The sequence below is a fragment of the Puma concolor genome, chromosome D1, assembly GCF_028749965.1.
Source record: "Puma concolor isolate L17-30 chromosome D1, mPumCon1.1.hap2, whole genome shotgun sequence".
In the NCBI taxonomy this organism is placed as follows: domain Eukaryota; kingdom Metazoa; phylum Chordata; class Mammalia; order Carnivora; family Felidae; genus Puma; species Puma concolor.
The window spans coordinates 26,606,846-26,623,363 of record NC_141676.1 but is presented as its reverse complement, the minus strand read 5'-3'; the positions used below and the strand labels follow the sequence as shown (position 1 = coordinate 26,623,363).

Below are 16,518 nucleotides of genomic sequence, written 5' to 3'. Positions count from 1 at the left end.
AGGCTCCTTACAATGTTGCAAAGCAAATCTCATAGTCTCGGACTCACCCCACAGAAGACAAGGGAAAAGGTTTCTTAGCACCTGTCACCTAGTTCCCTTTGAAGGTGACCACAGAGGTCAATTCCCTAATTGTATGCTATTGATTCATTCCTTACACCCATTGGGCTTGGTTATCAATCCGAGTACTGATTATACTACTGTCTTTTAGGCAGCATACCAACTCTGTGATAAGTGACTTCCTGCCTGTGCTTGTTCTGTACAGCAAGTCTGTAAAGGGGATTATTATTGTCTTCATTTGATAGACAAGGAAACCAAGGGAACTAACTGACTTAAATCATCCACTAAGCAGCAGAACCACAGAGCTAAATTTACAACTCCAAAGCCCAAGTTTTTCAAGACTACATTCAAGTAAGTGGGCAGCCAATTCAAATACTCCATCTTTCGGTCTGCTCTTTATAATTAACTAGAGCTTAGAACAGGAGTCAGCAAATCGCAGCCCACCATATGGCCCACAAAGCCTAAAATATTTACTATCTGATCCTATGCAGAAAAGTTTGCTGACCTTGAGCTTAAAAAGTAGTAAACCAAATCCCAAATGTTCCATTCTGTTAACTGAGGTCTCTGTAGTACTTGGGACCAGAGGATTCTATGGCATAGTTTCGATTCATGAAAATATTTCTTTTCATTGATTTATGTAAATGACCCTGAATAATAACAGTTGGAAACAACTGTTTCGGGCTGGGGGTTGTGGGGTGGGTGAGGGGTAAGAAATAGCTCTGGGTCTAAAATATCCACTTCCTGGATCACTGCATAACTGTTGGTTAACCAAAACCCAAGGAGAGTTTTACCCATCATGAAGAATTTGGCCAAGGGATCTGTCCCACTGAGTGTAGACATAAGTGTCCATGGGCCTCTCTCTGTCCATACTGATGGAGGGTTGGAGAGGAAGCCTTTCACCAGCATGCAAACTGAAGATATGCTGTTTTTAGATGGCTGCCAGCATGCTAAGCCAATGGAAATAATGATGAAGAGACAGTAAGGCATTTTATTCATTGTTTTCAAACGTAGCAAGAGGTGTTTAGTAATCTTCGTGTAAAACAGACATCTGAGTCGTCCCAGCAGCAGGGAGTTCTCATGAGTCATAAAACACATACTGGTCCAGAATCAGGTCTTTGCACTGGCTCAAGAACATGCCTAGAATCATACCCAATACTAAGCCACCATACTCCCCAGTTGGGATCCAAAAATCAATGAATCTTTATGGTCTGACTCCACCCATGTGCTCAAATGTACTAGGCACACCATGTGTCTATCAGGTAGAGTCGTGAAAGGCTTCAGGAGATGGGCTGGAGGAAACAGCTGCAAATTCCAAAACTATCACTAGTTTGTTGTTTGAACTTGAGCCTAAGATTTATCTGTAAAATGAGGTAATTGAATCGGATCCCTCTGTGGTGCCTTCCAGCTCTATAAGCATGGAGAGCGGAAGGTCCACTAATAGTATAGAAACAACTCTTGAAAATATTGGTGACATATTACTCATAACTCACTATATCTCATTATGCAATTAGTGTTATTATAATTATCATTAATGTTATCATTGTTATTAGCATAATAAAATAATAACATATAAAAATAATAATACACTTATTAAGTATTTTCAATGTGCCAGATGTCATTTGTAGAGGTTTCTGGAATAAGTAGGAAAAGAAGATTCTATGTTCTTCCTGTGCAGTCTATCTTTCAGACCGCAGGTTAACAAACCATAGCCATGGATCAAATCCAGCCCACTGCTTATTTTTGTAAATAAAGTTCACTTGATAAGCCAGGCCCATCATTTAACTACTGCCTCTGGTCGTTTTTGCACTGCAACAGCAAGGCTGAGTAAGTTTAGCAGAAACCCTAAAATAATTGTTATCTGGCCCTTTATAGAAACAATTTGCTGACCCGGCTCATTTAGCCCCTACGCTGCAAGCCTCTTGCCTCCCTAGTATCCGTTGACTACTCTTGTGGTTCTCCCCTCTTGACTTTCCTCGGGGTACCTTCCCTCCTCTACTTACAACACTGTGGACTGGGTGGATCTGACCCACTGCCTATCTCAGACCTGGAGCATCAGGACATTTCATCCTCATGACCATGAAGATTTAGGGGCAGGAATGTAGGATTCAATCAATCCTAAGACTTTTGCTGTAAATAGTGGCCAAAAACAAAGCTTTTTTCTTTTTTTTTTTTTTTCCTGACATCTCTGAGCTACAAGTATGCGACTACAGAGCTTCCAAGAGCCTTCATAGAAATGACTTGCCTGTGTTTGAAAACAAAGAAAGACGAAGAAAGAAAGCCTCGTGATAACATTTTAGACTCTGGATCCAACTATGCCTGAAGCTACAGGTAGACTTTTTAGCTAATAAGCCAACACCTTCTCTTTTGTTGGTTTAAATCAGATTCAGTTAGGCTTCTATCACCAGCAACTAAAACAAAACAGTCCTTTGAAACTGACATAACCATTTTCCCCCCGCAAAGACTTATCTGCCCAAAATTACATAAGCTAATGAATGTCAGGGTCTACACTGAGCTCTGTAAGATGAAGGAACCAGTGTCCAGAGCTCTCCAGAAGATCTGGTTAGGCCAGGGACAGGACCAATAGGTTATTTTCCTGTCTTTGAAGAAGGAACATTTCAAACCACATCTCTGTTCTCTAGAGAGCAGTTCCTTGGGGATCATCCTGTTTTCTACTTCTGACTATCCCAAGACAAGGCCCCATAGAGTACCAGCTCCTCATGTGGTAATTTGGAGGAAGTTATAATGAAAAGCGGTATCACAGCCATTTGTCAGCCCTTCATTCTTGCCATACTTAACTGGGAAGAGAGGTGCTGCAGAGAAAACTGACTGCCTCCTGTTGAAGCTCTCAGTTGTCCAGCAATCAACATACGTAAACAGGCAGTCTCAATGCAGGCAGCAGGAATGAACCTCAGGCAAGGAATGAATCAGAGCAGCCTTTGAAGAAGCACAGATTCTGTGAAATCTCACCTACCTAGAACTATCTATCCCACAGGGCATTGCAGGGGAGCAGAATATGCCACCCCAAAATATGCCTCTTTGGCATCAGGGTTATTTGGAGCTGAAGGCAATCAAGACCTACCAGACTTAGGAAAAGCTTTTTACCACCCGCCCCCCCCCCCCCAAACTGCCTAAAAGAATTTAGAAAGGGGGCCTGTACCAGGGAAAGAACTATTATCAGGGATAACATTTTCATCTCAAATACTTATCTGTATGGCAGGGCAAACATTTTTTTTAATGTTTATTTATTTTTGACAGAGAGGGAGAGACAGAGTGTGAGCAGGCGAGGGGCAGAGAGAGGGAGACACAGAATCCGAGGCACGCTCCGGGCTCCGAGCTTTCAGCACAGAGCCCGACGCGGGGCTCGAACTCACAAACTGCGAGATCATGATCTGAGCCAAAGTCGGACGCTCAGCCGACTGAGCCACCCAGGCGCCCCAGGGCAAACATTTTTTAATCAAACATTTGTTCTTCTGCTCTTCCTGGTTATGCCTTTCTCCTTTTTGAAGCCCCAGACCCCTATCTCTTTCTTTAGCTCACAATGGTATATAAGTCTCAAATGCCTGGCTGCCTTTGTGTCTCATAGCTTTGTGGGGTTCCTGGACATACATACATAATTACATTTGTTTTTCTCCTATTAATCTGTCTTTTTATTACAGGCAGGTCTCAGTCAAGAATCTAGAAGTATAGAGGAAAAAACAGTTTTATTCCTCTGTTGCAACTTCTTATATTCTGCTTTACAGAAAAAGACAGGGGCACCTGGGCGGCTCAGTCCGTTAAGCATCCAACTCTTGGTGTTGGCTCAGACCATGATCTCACAGTTCATGAGTTTGAGCCCCAAATCAGGCTCTGGGCTGTCAGTGCAGAGCCTGCTTGGGATTCTCTCTCTCCCTCTCTCTCTGCCCCTTCCCTGCTTGCTCTCTCTCTCTCTCCCCCAAAATAAATAAACTTAAAAAAAATAAATAAAGAGAATGACAGACTCCAGGAGGAATAGTATAGTGCAGGGTGTGGAAACACAATCTCTCAGAAAGGTCTTTGGTTGGTATGTGACTCAATGGTATATCTTCACCAGCTGAAGACTTTATAATAAGGACTGGACCTCAGACAGGCATCCCGGGGGACATGCCAGGCCCTCTATCAGGGGTGTACTGGTCCTGACACACCAAACCAAGAGAGGATGAATTCTAGAATGTTGAATGATTTTCAACCAGAAGAGCTGAGCATAAGTTGAAATGTAAGGATGGATGGATGGATGCATGGACAGATGATAGATAGATAGATAGATAGATAGATAGATAGATAGATAGAGACAAAAAATAGTACACACTTACCATAGCATATACAAAGATTACAGATAGCGTTCTGGAAGGATCACAGGATACGGGTAATAGCAGAGGACTCTCAAGAGAAGAACGTATAAATAGGCATCTCATGTGAGAGAGAGACTCACTGATCACTGCATACTCTTCAGTATGGTTTGAATGCTTCCCCATGTGTTTATTACTTTTTCAGTATAAGGATGGAAAATAAGAGGGAATTCTCAAAAACATACTCCACAACAAACCCCTCTTGGTGCTTTTAATGACCCTAGAAGTTAAATGACCAGAACCCCATTTCCTCAGACTGCCTGGTTAAGCTTTCTCCTCTGAGGCTTTGTCACACTGGCCATGCAGTCGTTCACCCTGGTGTGAACTCTGCTCGTGCGTCACTTCCCTAAGCAGAGAGACGAGACAACAGGACCCACCCTGTGCCAGGCAAACATGTTACGTGGGCTTTGTTGCCTTTGGGTCTGCCCTAGTTCAGAGGTAAAGGTGAAAGGGTGACATTAGGGAGTCCAAAGTCCCAGCCACAAAGCCTCCAGACCCTCTGCACACAGCCAGGGACAGGTCAGGGTTTCCTTGGCCCAGAGATCAAAGAGCTGGCCTCAGCCCGGCCTCCAAGGTACTCAAAGTTCTTGGAATAGCCTGAGCCCCTCATTGACCTTATTACAGCTGGTGGACACCATTCAAGACTTCAAGAGAATGGCGGACACATAGATGGTTCGGTCGGTTTAGCGTCTGACTTCAGCTCAGGTCATGATCTCGTGACTCATGGGTCCGAGCCCCACATCCGGTTCTGTGCTGACAGCCGACAGCTTGCTTTGGATTCTCTCTCTCGGTCTCTCTCTGTCTCTGTCTCTCTCTCTGTCCCTCCCCTGCTTCACACTCTCTCTCTCTCTCTCTCTCTCTCCCCCAAAAATAAATAAATAAATATTAAAAAAATTTTTTTAAGGCTTCAAGAGAATGGGACATGAAATAGACTGTCCAGCATGATTCTGAGCCACTCCATGCCCCCCACGCCAGACACACACATGCACAGGTACATTCCACAGGAAGAAGCTGGGTCTGGCTTTACAACTCAGTGCTACTGCTCTCTAGCGGAACCTCACCAACTCCTTTTCATCCCTAGAGCCTGCTTCCTTATCCATACAAGGAAAGAGGATTGTAGAGAAGATTAAATTAGATGCAATCATTTCTAGTATAGATGCCCGCCACATAACAACAGTACTGTCCTTCCCTCGTTCCCCCTTCCCTTTGGCGACTTCAGAAACAAAGGAGCGCTTTTCAAAGAATTCAACGGACTGAAAGACAACATAAGCTTCTGTCAAAATGAACCTTCCGACTTCTTAGAAAACTCTGCAGACGCTCCAGTGGGATTCAGGTCTCTTGGACTCTTACGCAATAAGTTACGTAAGGGTCATCTTATTCCCCCAGCGTGCCCTCTCGGATTACAGTGTGCAGGCTAAGGTCAAAAGGAAATTATGTAAGCATAATCCCGGGAAATCGGCATACAAAGCAGGGCCCAGTGCAAGAAGCAAACCGGCAGTATGTTACCACGAATCTCGGAGGCCAGAAACTGCTAAACGTATAAAACATAGTTTGAGTACATTTGGTTGAGAGTTGGGGAGGGACTCGTGGAAATGTTTTCTAAACGGTGTATCAGGGGGGCAAACAATCTGAATAAGGCCTGGTTTTGCAACAGACGGTGGTCTTGAAGGTCTGCCTATTAATCTCTTAATTGCTGCCTTCCTGGGAGGTCCGGGCAAGGGGCCAGAGAGCCAGAGGGAGGGGGAGCCAGGGAATTGAGACTTGGGGCAGAGGCACTTTACCTACAAGTATGAAAGTATTTCAACACTTTAACTACCAGCTACACATTTGCCCTGGAGGAGAGGCATTTCTGAAATAGTCCTATTAGTGAAAATGTTTGAAACTGTGTCAAAAACCCAGCAATATACAGCAATGTACAAAAAGATTCTGAACTCCCTTAGAAAACAGAGCAAAGTAAACTAAAACTAAGTTTGCACATCAAATTGACAAAACTTTCTTAAAATCTTTTTAATGTTTATTTATTTTTGGGACAGAGAGAGACAGAGCATGACTGGGGGAGGGGCAGAGAGAGAGGGAGACACAGAATCCGAAGCAGGCTCCAGGCTCCGAGCCATCAGCACAGAGCCCGACGTGGGGCTCGAACTCGTCAACCGCGAGATCATGACCTGAGCTGAAGTCGGACACTCAGCTGACTGAGCCACCCAGGCATCCTGACAAAACTTTCTTAAAATCATAACATCTATGATTGGCAGGGACACAGGAAATTAAATGTAAAACTCTGTGTTGGTAAGGTAAAGGTGGAGGGAGGGTCGATTTGGCAGTTTCCATCAATATTAAAACGCTGCAATACCCTTGGGCCCAGCAAAAATATCTTTCTGTCCTAGAGAAATGTGTGCATGCACAAAGGTGCATATTTTTTGCAAAATTGTAACGGTAAAAACTGAGAAGCCACCTAAATTCCATCAAATAAGGGGATGGCCGAATAAACACTGGTACGTTTTGAAGCTATGCAAGACTATGTTCCTGTCGAAAAGAATGATGTATTGTTGTATAAACTGACATGGAAAAATGTCCAAAATATAGACATATGAAATGTATTCATGCACATGTACACTTATAATGAATGGAGAGAAATTTTGGAAGAAGCAAAAGACTGCAGGAGTTACCTCTAGGAATGGGATTGGGTTTTAGAGTCAGGTACATAAGGGATCCTTTTATGTTTATGTAGGGTTTTTTTTGTAGGTTTTGACTTTTAAAACCATGTTATGTTCATGTATTATACTGGATAATTCACATTTCCTTTGGTAAATGATGAATCAGCCATCTCAAATGTTCGGGAGAGGACAGTTGTTGTTTTTTTAATTCAGGAAAACATTAACTTTTTAAAAGATGAGGCCAAGAGGCTTCCATTTGTAAAAGAGGTTACCAGGAGGTAATAGCTCTGTGTGCTGAATTTACTGCCAAGATCACCTGATGCAGAGAGTAACACAAGATAAATTTTCCAAAATGATTCTGAGGTTTATGCTCAAGAAACACAGCAAATAATCTGCCCAGCAGAGACTAGGGTTTATTTCTCTCAGAAGGAATGGACTTCCCGGAGGAGGGTGGTACCTTTTGTTCTCTCCTTTAAAATGAGAGGAAAATACAGGATCTCTTTTCCTAGTCTTAATTCCCATTGGCCTTGATCAGACACAGAGACAGTTGCCTCCCATGCACATAGGAGTTCATGCATCAGAAAACACTAGCCCCAATCTGGTCCTGGTCACTTAAGTTCAACCCCTGGGACATCTTCCCCAGAATGTAATCATAAAGATTCCAGAGTGGGACTGTAGTTGCACGTGGGGCTTCCTCCACCGCCCTGCTCCGACACGTTGTGCAGCCACACACAAGTCACTGACACCTTGCTGTTGTGCCGGAAGTATCAGTACCCTGCCTTCAGGTAGGGATAACCCATTCTCTGTGCACCGAGATCATAACAAATAATAACAATAATAATAATAATATCTGTGCACCAGAATATCTCTCCATTTTTACACACACACACACACACACACACACACACACACACGGATCTGAAATCTAGTGAATTCAAAGGTTTGATAAAATTAACAACAGATGTGCCAACATTGTGAAATCCCTAGAAGGCTCCAGCCAAAACATCTTTTGCATTGCCCGGGTGATCATTTCACAGTGCTTCAAATGTTTGGGACCCAAGGTATATGGCCAGGAAGTGACCCCAATGAGAACTCAGACCCTGATCTTCTATCATCAAAAAAAAAACTGTTTACATCTAAGACCCAAATATGATCCATGTTATTAATTGGCTAATTCACTCATCCACTCAGTAGCTATTTGCCAAGCATCTATTCTGGACTTGCATCTACATGCAACAGACACAGTGGTGAACAAACAGAGGCTTACATAATAGTAACGGTAGGAGCTAATAAACAAAGAATTAATGTCATAGAGGAATACATTCTATAAAGAACAATGAAGTGATATGGTAGTAAATGGGATACAGTGTGATGAGGCACTATTTTATATAAGGTGGTCAGGAAGGCGACATTTATTTTTTTAAGTTTATTTACCTATTTTGAGAGAGCGGGTTACAGTAGGAGCAAAGGAAGGGCAGAGAGAGAGGAGATGGAGAATCCCAAGCAGGTTCCGTGCTGTCAGCATAGAGCCCGACACGGGGCTTGATCCCGTGAACCGTGAGATCACGACTTGAGCCGAAACCAAGAGTCTGACGCTCAGCCAATCGACTAAGCCACCCAGGCACCCCAGGAAGGTGACATTTAATCAGTGACTTGGAGAAAGTAAGGGTGACCATGTAGGATCCTAGAGAAAAGTATTCTGAGAGAGGAAACTACAAGTGCAAAGGCCCTGAGGCAGGAGCAAGCTGATGAATTCTAGGAACAGCAAGAAGGATCTCCTCACCACAGGCTCACAGGCAAAATTCTAGGAGCATGTGCTTGGGAGAATCAAAGGACAATTCCCCTAAAAATGCAAATACAGAAAAAATTTCCTTACAACTTAAGAGCACTGAGAATTCACTTAGGGCAGTAAAGAGCACAGCCTGCTCACTGCCCTGCCCTCAGTACTGGGAAGGGTTTCTCGGGTGCCAATCACCCTGACTGGATCAGATTCCTGTGCCCGGAACTGGAAGTGACCTCGAGGCACTTTTAGTTCCCAGAGGCAGTAAGAGAATTGAACCATTCAATTGGGCTTAGCAGCTCTGTTTCAGACCCAAAGCAAGTAATTGACAAATATTTTTGGTTTGTCTTTGAGTGTTGAATGTCCCAAGAGTATTAAGTAAGTAAGTAAATAAATAAATAAATAAAAAGGAATAATTAAAAAAATAAAAATAAAAATAAACAGGGGCGCCTGGGTGGCTCAGTCAGTTGAGCTTCTGACTCTTGATTTCAGCTCAGGTCATGATCTCAGGGTTCATGGGTTCAAGCCCCACGTTGGGCTCAGTGCTGACAGTGTAGAGTGTGTTTGGGATTCTCTCTCTCCCTGTCTCTCTGCCCCTCCTCTGCTTGCTCTCTCTCTCTCTCTCTCTCTCATAATAAATAAATGAACTTTAAAAAAAGAAATAAAGGGGCACCTGGGGGGTTCAGTCAGTTAGGCTTTGACTTTGGCTCAGGTTGTGATCTCACAGTTCGTGGGTTCGAACCCCGTCTTGGGCTCTGTGCTGACAGCTCGGGGTCTGGAGCCTGCTTTGGATTCTGTGTCTCCCTCTCTCTGTCCCTCCCCTGCTCGCACTGTGTGTGTATGTCTCTCTCTCTCTCTCAAAAAAAACATGAACATTAGAAAATTTTTCAATAGGTAATAATAAAAAGAAATAAAAATTTAAAAAAGATAAAAAATTAAAGAGGCCGATTTAAGCAGGATGCTGAATCAAAGCCACCCACTCCATGGCACTTACCTCGCCTGCTTCTCATGCCCCACCCCCAACTCTCACGCGAAGACCATCACACCTAATAATTCTTGCGAAGTACCAGGCTTCCAAGTGCAGCTCGCCCATAAAACACTTCATCAAACGTGTGGACTTGGCTCCTGCTTTTGCAAGCACAACCTTGCCCTCCCTCCTTTCTCCTCGTGGCCAGGCACACCGCCTTCCCGCTCTCAGAGCACGCCTGGGAACCCCGGCCCGCACACCTGCTACCGCGCTGCCTGCCTCTCGCATCCCCGCTGGGGAGGCACTGCTGGCTGGTTTCCTTCCCTCGGGCTCTTGCAGGACTCACTGGGCGCCAGTCCTCATACCACCCAGCAAGGTTGGAGGCTCAGCTGGGAGGTTCCTGGGACCACGAACAGTCAACGGGGACCCCCAGGGGAGAGGGGCGCTGAAGCTGGTCTTCCCCATGGCAGGCGTGCGGAGAGGTACACGCACCTGGCTACGGCCAGGAGCTGGCAGGGCCAACTGTGACCCCCTTCCCTATCAGACCCTTTGCTTGTCTCTTAAAAAAAAAAAAAAAAAAGAGAGAGAGAGATAGTTTTATTGTATGGTTTTCGGATTGCATCAATAATATGTACTTTGTTGTTTTCGGATTGCATCAATAATATGTACTTTGTTTACAGAAAGATATAAAAAAGAAGGGGAAGGGGCGTCTGGGTGGCGCAGTCGGTTAAGCGTCCGACTTCAGCCAGGTCACGATCTCGCGCTCCGTGAGTTCGAGCCCCGCGTCGGGCTCTGGGCTGATGACTCAGAGCCTGGAGCCTGTTTCCAATTCTGTGTCTCCCTCTCTCTCTGCTCCTCCTCCGTTCATGCTCTGTCTCTCTCTGTCCCAAAAATAAATAAATGTTGAAAAAAAAAAAAAAAAAAAGAAGGGGAAAAATCACCAGTTAACTCCATTGTCCGGAAAGTCTAATAGCCAATGCTTGGAGCCAAGCATTGTTTTGTTTTTAATGTTTATTTATTTTTGAGACAGAGAGACAGAGCATGAACGGGGGAGGGTCAGAGAGAGGGAGACCCAGAATCTGAAACAGGCTCCAGGCTCTGAGCTGTCAGCACAGAGCCCGACGTGGGGCTCGAACTCACGGACCGCGAGATCGTGACCTGAGCCGAAGTCGGCCGCTTAACCGACTGAGCCACCCAGGTGCCCCCCCAAGCATTGTTTTAAGTGCTACACACTCGCTTAAACTCCCTTACAATTTATTCACTTAAACCTCATAACCGTTGTACAAAGGTGACATTATTTTAAGACCCATTTTGCAGGTGAGAAAACCAAGGCACAGAGAAATGAAGGTCCTTTCCTAGGGCTCAAAGTAATAAAGCTGAGGAGCTAGAATTCAAACCTTGACCCAGGTTCTTAATGCATCTCGACTACGTCTACTTTCCATCTGAGGGGCCCATCTCTAGCCCGGCTCCTGCTGCCTGGGTTCGTAGCACGGAGCAGGGAAGGTTCCCTCTCTTCGCCTCCGTGGGCTCACAAAGGCTGGGAGGGCTGACGGGAGGAAGAACAGGCCGTGGAGGCTACGAGCCCCACTGAAGGACTACACATTCACCAGACCTGACAGCAAAACAGACAGAGCAAGGAGCCACTTTTCAGCCCATCGGGATGTGTTGAGGATCCAGTATATGTCCGGGACTAGGGGGATATAATGACTGGCACCCAGCCTTTGACCACAAGGGTTTGGTCTATTGGCAGAGACAGAGCACGTAAGCAAGCACAACTGACAACAGACATGGGACCAGACTGTAGGCTCCTCGAGGGCAGTTTCACCTTGTCCGCACTGGGGACTCGTTGGAAGTGTTGAGGAGCTATTTGTTGAACGACTGAATGACCTGAGCCAGCGGCACTGTTCTCTTCTGAAATCCTGGAGAAGTCAGGAAGGGATTTCCAGGTGTAACGGCAGTTCAGCTGAGACCCGCAGGCAGAGGCGAGGGGCAGGGGATGAGCAAAGCGTGGGGGCCGGACTCCACACGGCCGGCACCCAGGCTGGGGGAAGCCCGTGTGCCCACGGCAGAGGCACGTTCCACAGGCGAGGAACGGAGACCCTGCAGGGACTTGGAAAGACAAACAGGCTCAGATCAGGTGCTCTGAGGCCAAAGGAAGGAGTCCAGACGTGGGGGGAAAAAAAGACACATGTGAAGACAAAGTTTGAGAGTTAACACTTCGTTTGTTCTCTACCCAAGGGAACAGGCAAGAAAAAAAGACCTTACGGAGGTTAAGAGTTGAATCTTGCATAACAGCTACTTCTGTGGGGAAGAAGGAGGAAGAAGAATCCTCAAAAACGCAGGAAAACACCATGAGGGAGCAGGAGGGGCATGAAGGGGTTCCCAGGAGCAATCTAGGGGGCTTCCCCCCCAGCACTGTTACTCTCAAGCACTCCGACTAAAGGGGTCTCCCAGTCTGCCCTGCACAGATGCAACCACTCACCGCGACAAGAGCCCTTTCCCTCTATCTCAGTGGCCTGCAGATCACCTTTAAGACAAGAGTGGTTCCAAGCCCCTTTCACCTCACGGGCAAAGTCCAATCCAGTAACGCTGGCTGCCTGGACCAGTGGGTTGAGATGGATTCTGAAGTTGAATCCAGATTCACAGAGAATGAGTTCTATGATCGATGAGCAAATATCTGCCACGGACACAAAACTGAGGAGTGGCCACCCATGTGCCCATATGGGCCCTCCCTGCTTCCAGCAATTTGCATTTATTTTATTTCGATGCGGACTCACGCAGAGCAGAGACTGTCGCATTTAGTCTCGTGCCAGGGGCTGTGCCACGTGGGCACTGAGGAAATAGAGATTACGATACTCAGCAAATGTTTGCTAAGTGAATGATCAAACTCATCTGTTCCCGAGAGAAGGGACGACAAAGAAGCTGGACGCTGTGAGCTTTCAGAGTGCAGAAGCGGCAGGAAGGGCCTCTTCCTTTGAAGCCAGCCCTCCAGCCTTCCATCCTGACCCTGCCCTGTGCCAAAGTCCCTGTGACAGGTCTGGGCCCCGGCTGCATCCCAGCACTGCTCTGCAAGAGGCGTTGCTCCTAACACAGCCAGTGAATTCTGGAATGCATGAGCTGAGTCTCGCTAGGAGTGGGCTCACAGGCTAAGCCAAAGCATTCCTCAGGCATCTGCTTTTACCAAAAGAGACACGGAAAAAAGCAGAGGCATGCCTGGCTTGGCCTCTCCTGGGGTTGGTGAAAGAACTGTCTAGAATTGGGTTGGGCCAACCGACTCTCCCTCTGAGGGTCTCCCCTCGAGTACTGATGATGAGCAAACCCAATATTCCTCTTGGCTGCCCCCCAACCCTCAGTAGGGTGCCCCACATGGGTTGGACAGTCCGTAGATAAGAGAGACACATTTCATTTAAAGAACTCCCGAACTGGATGGGGAGGAAAGCAAACAGGTGGGAAGTTATGGTCCAGGAGGTAAGCAAGGAAATACACAATTGCCAGAAAACGCCAGTACAGACACCCATCTCTGCTCCCGGAGTTAGGAAGACAAAGAGACTGACAGAAAAGCTGGGGACAGCGTCACAAAGGAGAAGCGTGTGCGTTCAGTCTGGAAGACTCCAGGCCGACTTTTAACGGCGAGAGAGAAAGGGAGCGGGTGCAGCAGGCAGAGGAAATGGAGAACGTGGCTCAGCGGCGGGAAGGGAAAGGCGAAGTTGAGAAGCAGGCGGGCTGCACGTGGGAGGTGAGGCTGGGAGGTGCCGGGAGCGAGGTGAGAACCAGGCACGTGAACCGGAGGGTGCCGCAGGAGCCCGGGCAGCCCCGTACGAGGCCTGAACTAAGGGATGGGCCATCCAGATGAAAACAAAGATTAAAGCCAAGGCCACATGAGAAGGGAGAATCAGGGAGGAATCAAAAGTGCCCAGGGAATCCACGGGAATCCCACAGGCCACCAGGAACAAGAAATAAGAGGAAATGATGGAGGAAGCCGGAACTGTCCGTGAGTCCTTAGCAACGTGGGTTCGTTGTGTGGCCTACACACCTCCAAACCTCGTCTGGCAAGCGCCCGGGGCCCGGAAATCAGGTGTTTGCGTGGCTCTTTCTTGTGAAGCCTGTGGATGTGTCCTCCTCACGTCAGCTCCTCTCCCTCCCTTCCTTTTGGGGGAAAATGAAGAGAAGAAAGGCCCCTCCCTTCTAGATTTCCAGCGCCCTTCCCTCCAGACAGCCACTCAGCGACCCGCGGAAACGCTCATCTCTGCAGAGCAAAGAAAGTATCAAATGTGCTTACTCCTCATAGGATATCTGCATTTTAAAGGAGGCCTAACCCAGATGCTTGGATTTCCAGTACGTTCACCCACAATTTCCTGTCTGCTGCAGACCTGGGAGGGTGCAGGGGGGTAGCGCACAGCTCGTGGGCTCCGGGGGCTTACAGTTTAGCAGCGGAAAAGGCCATTCTAGTCTGTTCTGCACTTATCTTTGCCAGCAGGGGCGGAAGTCCTGTGCAGTTAGAGATTCACATACCTGGGATGGTCACAACACGGGTTCAAATCCCAGCTCCGCCAACTTACCAGCTAAGAAACTTGGGGTGAGTTTCCTAACGTCTCTCAGCCTCAGTTCTTGTCCTCTAGGAAACCCTGAATGAGACCGGTATGGTGAAGGGTTCAGTACAGTGCCCGGCACAGGCAAGAGCTATCTGCCAAGATGTTCCAGGAAATACTAGAAACTCACTCCTGGCTTTTAGGAAATGCACACTGAATCAAAAGAGAAGAGGACATCTCCAGAGACTGAGCAGGGCTTTAACTCCCATGGGCCCTTCTCATTCCAGTTCCTTATTTATAGATGAAACAACCACGAGACTGTCTTCTTCTACCTTGTTCTTATCTTGCAGGATTGGGGGGCGGGTGGATGATAGGATCCCCATTTATCGAGCAGACAGTGAATACGGCATGGTGCTAGGCACATCACAGACTTAATCTCTCTCAATCCTCCCAACCCAAAAGATACAGGTGTTCTCCCCCAGATTAAGAGAGAGAGTAAAGAAAGAATGCAAGTCGCCCAGGGTCTCCAAAAAACCACCTCAGCTGCTTCCCAGCTCCCGACCTGAGCCAGGCTTGAACCCCAGGTGCCTGGAGATCCTTCCAAAAATGCACACCGAGATAAAATGGTTTCCCAGCCTTTTGATTTACAACTCTAAAGAGCTTGGCTGAAGCAGCAAATCTTTTGATGATTTATTCCAATACTCTTAGTTGCCCTGTCAAGCCTGATTGGGAAGATGCCTGGCTGGGGCTGGAGTCTGTCTCTGGTCTGGTCCGAACCTTGGGGCGAGTGACCTGCCACCAGGCATTGGAGGTACGTAATGGAAAGAGCCTTAAGATTCCATTCTTTCGACTACCCTAAATCTTGAACTTACCACCTCTCTGGGAAAACGTACTAGAAGCCTGCCAACATTTTTATTTCCTTTTAGAGATCTTCTTTACCGCGTGAACCAATCTACCCACAGCTCTCATGTAACGGAATCGTGATCTGGTCTCCATTGGAGAAATTAATCATAATAATATACCAATGACCACTAACACTGAGTACTTACTCCGAGGTAGGTACTGTCAGTAACCTAATGAAATAGGTGTTATCATTAGTTCGACTCGATGGACGGGGCCACTGAGGTTTAGAGGGCGGGGTAGGTCAATCAAAGTCAGGCAACTGGTTAGTGGCAGAGACAGAATCCAAACCAGAAACGCTTTCCTCAGGGGGCCAGGCTCTACTCACTGTGTAACGCTTCACATCCCTTCTCCACCTGCCCGAGTGACGGGCACATCTCTACTCTCACAGAGGGCAGGCACGTCAGTTCCTGTTGGGACCGTGAACACTCCGGACCAGCAGGTTCTCCTACCACTGTAGACACGTGTGACTGTCATCTGCCCCCCCCCCCCTTGGCCCTGGCCATGAAGTTAGGAAGCTAAAAACAGTCTGATTTCCAAGTAGTATTTAGCGACCTCATGAGACACAACATCACTGTGAGCCTTTGTGGGTACATTTAAAAACCAAGACAGAAACTTCACGAAAATGGTACCATCTTAGAAAAATTGTACACTGTATCATCAAGATGAAAAACAAAAACAAAAACAAGAGGTTCCCAGTGGCTGTCTGTAACGGTAGGACAATGGATGGTTTTTTATTTCCTTATTGATTCTCTCCTTTATGTTCAAACTTTCTACAGCAAACATGTTTCACCTTGATAATAAGAAACCAAAAAAGTTAAAAATAAGTTGATAGCCTCCCCCTCCTGCCTCCAAAAACACAGTCTACGTGACTCAGAGTAAAGACAAAGAACTTCTTCGTCTGTAAGTCACGTCATTGGCACATGCTCCGTCACCTTGCAGCTCACACATCGTGCCCTGGTTATGCATTTACACCTCTGTCTAACACGACTCGGGTTTCAAGCCTGCCTCTGATACTGAGAGCATGTCAGCATGGGGAGTGAATTACCTTAACCCGTCCATGGCGCCTTTCCAGTCCTTCCAGTGCCTTCTGCAGAGGGAAGGTTTAATTACCGAAAGCCCTGTGACGCAGTCAGCCTATTTTTGGCTGGCAGGCGGGACAGGTTAGCTCTTTATCCACTCCTGCCTTGGCCGAGCCTCAGAGGTCACAGAGAGGAGGCATTTTCATCCTGACCGTTTGCCAAGCCTGACTTTCTAGAAGCCACTC

At 46.8% G+C, this 16,518-nt stretch overlaps 1 protein-coding gene across 5 annotated transcripts in view; it reads right to left on the bottom strand.

Moving 5' to 3' along the window:
- The window catches only part of SLC1A2 (solute carrier family 1 member 2), a 142,218-nt gene that overhangs the window by 70,669 nt on the left and 55,031 nt on the right, over window positions 1–16,518 (bottom strand). Inside the window, exon 1 of one of the 5 annotated variants that reach the window (XM_086677682.1) lies at window positions 16,300–16,339. The exons of the other annotated variants lie outside the window; for them this stretch is intronic. Within the exon in view, the coding sequence (XP_086533808.1) occupies window positions 16,300–16,313 (14 nt within the window). The 5' untranslated portion in view covers window positions 16,314–16,339. Of the gene's footprint in view, window positions 1–16,299; window positions 16,340–16,518 lie in introns of those variants that run through there. 5 annotated transcript variants of the gene reach the window in all.